Here is a 7836-nt window from a genome sequence, read left to right on the forward strand (position 1 = left end):
CCTCAACTGCCAATCACACCCCGTTTCCCTGACAGTTTCCCACTACTGCCAATCTCTTTTTTATAGTATTATAATTGTTCAAGGTCCACTTATGAGTGAGAACATATGGTAATCTGTTCTTTGTTTCTGTGATAGATCACTGAGTATAATCAACTCCAAATCCATCCAAGTTGCTGCGAAGTCCATATGTTTGTTTTTCTTATGGCTGCATAATATTCCATTGTGAATATGTACCAGATTTCTTTATCCAGCCAAGCTTCACTTATTATCAGAGAAATGCAAATCAAAACCACACTGAGATACCACTTAACCCCAGTAAGAATGACCATTATTAATAAAACAAACAACAACAGATGCTGGCAAGGATGTGGAGAAAAATGAATGCTTCTACACTGCTGGTGGGAATGCAAACTAGTGCAGCCTCTCTAGAAGACAGTGCGGCAATTTCTGAAAGAACTAGAAATTTAACTTCCATATGACCTAGCAATTCCCTTATTGGGAATATACCCAGAGAACTCAAATCATTCTACAAAAAAGATACCTGCACACGTATGTTTGTTGCAGCTCTATTTACAATAGCAAAAACACGGAACCAACCACGTTAATAACATCTTAATAATCGAAAGATTTGAAAACCAAAACTACTATATGAGCCAGGCTCGGTGGCTCAGCCTGTAATCCCGCACTTTGGGAGGCTGAGGTGAGTGGATTGCCTGAGCCCGCGGATTCGAGACCCGTCTGGGCAACTTGGCGAGACCTCATCTCTACAATAAATCAAAAAGTTAGCCAGGCATGGTAGCATACACCTGTAGTTCCAGCTACTTGGAAGGCTGAGGTGGAAGGATCGCCGGAGCCCAGCAGGTCAAGGTTGCAGTGGCCGGTAGCGTGCCACTGCACTCCAGTCTGGGCAACAGAGTGAAACTCCAACTCAAAAAAAAAAAAAGAAAAAAAAAACACACAAAAAACTACCATATGGATAACTATATAATGGAGTTTACTAAGCAGCATATTTAAAAAATATAATTAAATAGGCATTAACAAAGGCGTTATGTTTATTTAACCACCAATACCTTCTTTCTAAAACCAGGATACAATCCACAGAGCCAAATCTGGTCTACTTCCTGCTTTCATTAAATAAAGTTTTATTGAAATACAGTCACATACATTTATTTAAGTCTTGCCTGTGGTGACTTTGGAGCCACAACAGCAGAACTGAATAGCTGAGACAGAGACCATATAATCCACAAAGGCTAAGATATTAACCATCATATCCTTTATAAATATGTTTACCAATCACTACCTTAAGACTGTTGTAATGTCAGGGAATCCTTACACTGATCTCTCAAATACTAATTTCCAGTCTCTAATACAGATGCCATTCAGCTGCAAATACTACTGGAATAAACTCATCTTTCAAATGTTTTAGTGTCCCTGCAGATGTGGAATTTGTGCAGTGTTTTGTTTAATATTCACCTCCACATAGTCTCTGTCTAGTCAGTTAATTACAAATATTTTCATAGTTTCTCCTTTGAACACAGTAATGCTGAATATACTTTCTATAAGCTACAGGACTTGTTGAATAATGTTAATGGAGCTATACTCCTAGGCAGCTATTTGAAACCACTTACTGACCAATTAATTCTAAAGAAATATTTCTGAACCCACCACTTTCATCTTTTAAAATAATCTCTATTGACTACCATATTCTAGCCTTGTTGACAGACCACTTCTACTGTACTAATGAAATACTGGCTAAGTGAGCTCATGGCTGATATGATCTTTACGTAGCATACCTATTTTTTCCCCCTCAGTTTTCATTAATCCTTCTGATAATCTCCTCCCAACATTATATCTCCTCTCAGTATGATCTCATAAGAAATGAGATCATGACCTATGAGTATTTTTCTCAATTCCACCATCAGATCTTTTCCTTCCTAAAATGTTACAGATGGCACAGTTAATTTTAATGTTAAACCATAGGTTACCAAATGATACCATCCCAAGAAAATATGTATTATATTTTATGTGATATTTTAAAACCTAGTTGTTTTTTTATAGATATAAATCTAAGGTTAAGTGCTATACATACAGCTAAATTATTTCACATAAACTAAATAAAATAAACGAATACAATAATTATTGTTTATAAACACATTTCAATAATCAAAAATGACACAAAAATACTTCATCTGAATTTTGAAAAAGCATAACTGCAGAAAATATCCCAATGGACACAAATTGCTAAAAAAAAAAAAAAAATTTAAAAAGCCCAATTTTAAAAGCCTTTCTGAAGAAAATGCTAAATAAGGTAATGATAGGTTTGTACTCACCAGAATTGTGGCAGTAGTCCATATACTGTGGAACTTGAATTGTGAAGGCTATCAGATCGGGAGCTAAGAGAGATTCTGGCTTTCTACTCTCATTGAGCCACTTGGTGCTATGAAGGTCTTTAGTGTCAGAAGGACCCTGAAGCAAGGGAATCAATTTCTCTTTTCCGCTGTCAACTGAACAGAAATATTTATAAAATCACAACAAATCTTACTAAATAAAATATAGGAGTAGCTTGAGAATGCTTGATTTTAAAATATACTAACACCATTTCAATTATATTTGGTAATTTTAAGCTGTCCATTTAGTTATACTCTAAGGAGTCTGATAAAATTTAAAGCCTTTTTAACTCGTAGAATGAAGTTTTGACATTTTGCTAGTGAATATAGAACATATTCAGAAAAATTTATAAGAGGAAACAACTTGAACTCACTGTCTTCTAAAAAATTCAAAATCTATACTTTTATAAACTTCTCTTAAAATTTAATTTGCCCTAAAAAAGTTATAAATAGTTTAAGAAATATATTATAAAGTAAAATATTCATAGTAAGGTTAAATCAATTACAACCCCAAATTTAAAAACAACTGGATTTTCTGTTTAATTCTATTATACTAACAACACTTAATTTAATTCTTTGGTGTAATACATATCTGTACCCCCATTCCTCCCAAAAATATAAGAACATTCCTTAGTTTTTCTCTATCATAACCAATTATAAAACTATGTAACATTTTTTCCTTAAACAAATAATAATATTTTTAAGTCAAGAAGTATCATCCTGGCACAATTAAAAATTTTTTAAGTAAAAATTTTAAACCTCTGATTCATAGGAACAATGAGTAAATTCTTGTTTCAGTAACGCTCCTTGTAAAATGCAAGGCCAATTCTCCTATACAGGCAATAAAGTTTTACACGGTCCAGCTGCACATACCTGGGGCTTTGGCACAAATTTTTATTGATCCCACGGTCCCAGAGGCACATTTGACCAATGATGTGCTGCAGTACTTCAATTCAACATTCTGGATTGAGCCCTCAAGAGTTGGCAGGGGATTCTTAGATTTCACACCTAATAAAAGAAAACTGCAAATGTACTAGCCGATTGAATTTAAATAATTTTTATACTCCTTCACCAAGGCATTTAAACTTAATTATACTTTAATTATCTGCCTCAGATGTTCTTACAGTATTTGTGTTAGGTTTCATAGTTTAGTGTTTAGGAGGTGCAAGGATGCAGTTTTAAAATAAATGGGCTGAACTCTCATAACTATACTTATGCCGTCAGCTCTTGATTAGTCAAGCTCAAGAAATACAAGTTAATACATAAATATTTCTTTCAAAAACAAGAGAAAGCTTTAAATATTAGATTTGGCTTTAGAATATAGAGTAAGATTTTTCTTTTTGAAACAAATTTCACTTATAAATTGAGTTTCATTTAGGAAAACATTTAAACATAAAACTACCTGGGTAAACAAACTCTCTAAAACATCTTGGTCAGGTGAAAGGAGAAGACAGAAACAAAATATAGGTTGAGTAGCCCTTCTCTGAAACGCTTGGAACAAGAAATATTTCAAATTTCACATTCTGTCAGATTTTAGAATACAAGTATTTGCTTTAAATACTTACCAGTAAAGCATCCCTAATCTGAGAATCCAAAATCTGAAATGCTCCAAAGAGCATTTCCTTGAAGTGCTAGCACTCAAAAAGATTCAGATTTTGGAGCATTTCAGATTTCAAATATTCAAAATATGTAAAAATAGCTCCTAAGTTAAAATCAATACTTAGAAACAAAACTGACATGCTCTGAACAGGTCAAAGGAAGTAAAAAAATTTTTATTAATTACCCAAAAGAGTGGATATTAACATCTCTATTACATTCCCATTTGCGGAAGGATATAAAAGCACAGAAAGTAATAACTACCACAAGTAAATGGTTGGGAAAAGATAATTCAAAAGGGAAGACCTCATTTTTATCCTCGTGTTAGATAAAACTATACAGGCAGAGAGGTCATAAAAACTGATAGTACTGACAACCAGTACAGCATTGACAACCACAATGATGACACAATAATGATGACGACGATGATTATGATGATGATAATGAATTCTCATCAGTTAATATTTACTGAGGATTTAGTGTGTGTTATGCAAATCATATCATTCAATCCTTACAACAGGCCTATAGTATGGATATCATCATTATTCAAATCTTATAGATGAGGATACAATGGATTACATAAATTATCAAATTTGCCCAAAGTACTACAGTTTCTAAGCAAAACAGCTAAGGTGTTTAACACAATCTGAGCTCATCACAGAAGACTTTACCACTCATTTTGCTGATATTCATGAAACCTACCAACATAGTTTCCCTTTTTTTTCCTCCAATTCCACATTTTGGTTAAATATATTCTATCCTTTGTGTTTGGACCGTCGTAAACTATATATGAATAATTAAGAAGACCACAAACTTTTTATGACAGATGTATTAGATTATTCTAAAATCTTTCAAAGTTTATGTTCAAGAAGATTCATAATCTCACAAAGAAATTATGAATGAGTCATCCTGAGCTGTGGACCAGGAATCTACAATTTAACTAACACATTAAATGATCTGTAAATGGTTAGAAGATGTCATTCTGAGAAATACCTTGCCCCATGCTAACCCTTACTTCAGAAGGAACTATTAATTTGCTAATTTATATTTGGTCTTTATATAATTATATATTGACTGGTTGCTATTTTCCAGTATCTGCCACCTGTGTTGTGTTCATTTGAAGTAGTATCCATTATTGTCTGAGAAGGAGTTCTAAACTTGGGTCTACAGCAGACTTTCAGCAGTCTATGTAATCCATAAAATGATAACTAAAATGTTTTATGTTTATGCATTTTTCTAACGCATTTTTATCATATTCTCAAAATCCATTTCTCAAATAACGTTAATATCTCAGAAAAATCAATAGTGCCAATAATACTAAAAGAATCATCATAGTAGTAGTACTAGTTATCATCGTACCAAATAATCACTGAGCACTTACTAAGTACTACGCACTATACTTGTTTTATTTATTCAGCACGCACATGCGCGCACGTGCACACACACACATACAAAATCTGCGGTGGCTATCACTATATCCACTTTAATATAGAAAAACAAAGGCTTAGAGAAATAACGATTTTGTCAGAGGCTCAAGTAAGAAAGTGGTAAAGGCTGGATCACATTATCCTTATAAGAAAGGATGTAGTGCTACTCTACCTATTTAACATCTATAATGGTCACAGGGAGTTATAGTCAGTGGGTAACCTACCCTGCTCCAATCACTATATTAGAGGATGAGAGGGAGACATACTCAATAATATCCTCCTGCCTTCACAGACTCTCATTCTATACCAAATTTTCAAAAACCTATAGGAAACCTTACAGCAGTCAGAAGACAAGAACTCCTAAAAGATTCTCTCAAGAGCTGCTGACAGTGTCAAGAACTAAAAGAATTGAATTAGTTTCTGGTATATACAAAAGCCAAAAAATATGGAAAGGCAAATGATTTTGTTTTAAAATTATTTAATAACCCTGCTTCCTTTACAGTTTGCAAAGCTTAGTATGCTACTTTGAATCATAAATAATGGGTCTCTGTTAATATCTCATGCATGTTACATATAAGACTTTTATCAGAAGATCTCACCTAAAGCCTCTTCCGGTAAGAACTTTATATACCTGTATAAGCATTTTGGTATAGACCAATATTATCAAGAACTTAGTTCTACATGTTTACTATCATTATGTTTTTCAGATAATTTTAAATTTGTTTTAACAACAAAACATCATTATGCCATTGTTTCTCCTTAAAAAAAGATTTTTAATAAAGTAAACTCATTTGTTTTCAGTGACACAAGCTCAGATTTTTAAAAAGGAGAATAATTATGTCATAATTTGATAGACCTTAATATCAAACAGAAAAAAGTTGCTAGAAAAAATAGTCTCTGTTTTTTTCCACTTCACCTCTCAACCAAAAATTGCAAAATGCTGCAAATATAAGCAATAGAAAGGCAGAGGGAGCAGAGTCTTGGCATTACACAACTCAGGGCACCACTGACATCATGTTTTACATGAATCCTGTGCTCTGAAACTGTGAAATCAATGTGGAAAGCAATATGGTGAAACAAAACAAGCAGTATCACTGAAGCTAAATAAATGTAGCTTCAGATATAGGCAGCATTACCTAACTTGTAATTAGGTGGCTTAAGGCAAGTCACTATTTATAGCTCTTATTTGTGGAGGCCAAAATAACTGTAGTTATCTTCAACGTATTTAACTCTGAGAACTCACTGAAATTTATACAGAACTTAATTTAGAAAAGGGATACAGTATTTTTGTAGGATATATAGACAGTTGACATGAGTCAAAAGAACAATCACAAAGATAATGAAAACAACTTAAATTTGAAAAAGTGCTTTACGGGGTACTATATTTACCCAAATATTGCTGTCATAGACCACTATGGGAAAAGAGGGCATCCCTAAGGCGCTGCAATTGATATGTAATTTTACACTATACTACCAATAAAGTAATCTAAAAATAATTAGCAATTTTTATAACACAATTAAATATAAAATAGTGTGCTATTTCTTTTTTTTTTTTTTTTTCATTAATCAGTAGTTTTTATTATGGTTTTGTGGGGTACAGTTAAGGGTAGGTGTACAATGACGTTTCATTCAGGCACCCTGTAGATAAGAAGTGTTTTCCCATCCCCCGACAGATATTTGCTACTGTTAATCCCATCCCCCTCCCCCCCATAGTTTCCCAGTACCATCCGTCATTTTCTCATAGTATTGCATTGGATGTTCAAGGTCCATTATATGAGTGAGAACATGTGATATTCGGATTTTTGTTTTTGTGAGAGGTCACTCAGTATTATAGACTCTAGTTCCATCCAGGTTGCAGCGAAATTCATGATTTTGTTCTTTTTTATGGCTGCGTAGTATTCCATCGTGTATATGTACCACATTTTTTAATCCAGTCCTCTTTTGATGGGCAGCATGGTTGTTTCCAGGTTCTTGCTATTGTGAACAATGCTGCGATAAACATACGTGTGCAGGTATCTTTTTTATAGAGTGATTTGTGTTCTTCAGGGTATATTCCCAGTAGGGGGATTGCAGGATCATATGGAAGGTCAATTTTTAGAGCTTTTAGGAATCGCCACACTGCTTTCCACAGAGGTTGCACTAGTTTACACTCGTGTGCTATTTCTTATACTAATGCTTTTATGAAAAATATCAGCTCCTAACACAAATTCCTTTTTTTTTTTTTTTTTTGAGTTGGATTCTTACTCTGTCACCCAGACTGGAGTACAGTGGCCACTCCTGGCCACCGCAGGCTTGACCTGCTGGGCTCCAGCAATCCTTCCGCCTCAGCCTTCCAAGTAGCTGGAACTACAGGCACACACTACCACACCTGGTTCATTTTTTATTTATTGTAGAGATGAAGTCTCTCCAAGTTGCCCAGGCGGTTG

At 34.0% G+C, this 7836-nt stretch overlaps 1 protein-coding gene across 1 annotated transcript in view; it reads right to left on the reverse strand.

Annotated features, from left to right (window-relative positions):
* Positions 1–2185: 2185 nt before the first annotated feature.
* The window catches only part of LOC103272976 (vacuolar protein sorting-associated protein 13B-like), a 173966-nt gene continuing 168315 nt past the window's right edge, over positions 2186–7836 (reverse strand). The window contains exons 15-17 of the mRNA XM_021718764.1: positions 3261–3395; positions 2331–2504; positions 2186–2241 (exon numbers count right to left, since the gene is read on the reverse strand). Of these exons, the coding sequence (XP_021574439.1) occupies positions 2186–2241; positions 2331–2504; positions 3261–3395 (365 nt within the window). The remainder of the gene's footprint in view (positions 2242–2330; positions 2505–3260; positions 3396–7836) is intronic.

Source organism: Carlito syrichta, unplaced genomic scaffold (genome assembly GCF_000164805.1).
Source record: "Carlito syrichta isolate Samal-C Ts95f unplaced genomic scaffold, Tarsius_syrichta-2.0.1 Scaffold313421, whole genome shotgun sequence".
NCBI classification, from domain to species: domain Eukaryota; kingdom Metazoa; phylum Chordata; class Mammalia; order Primates; family Tarsiidae; genus Carlito; species Carlito syrichta.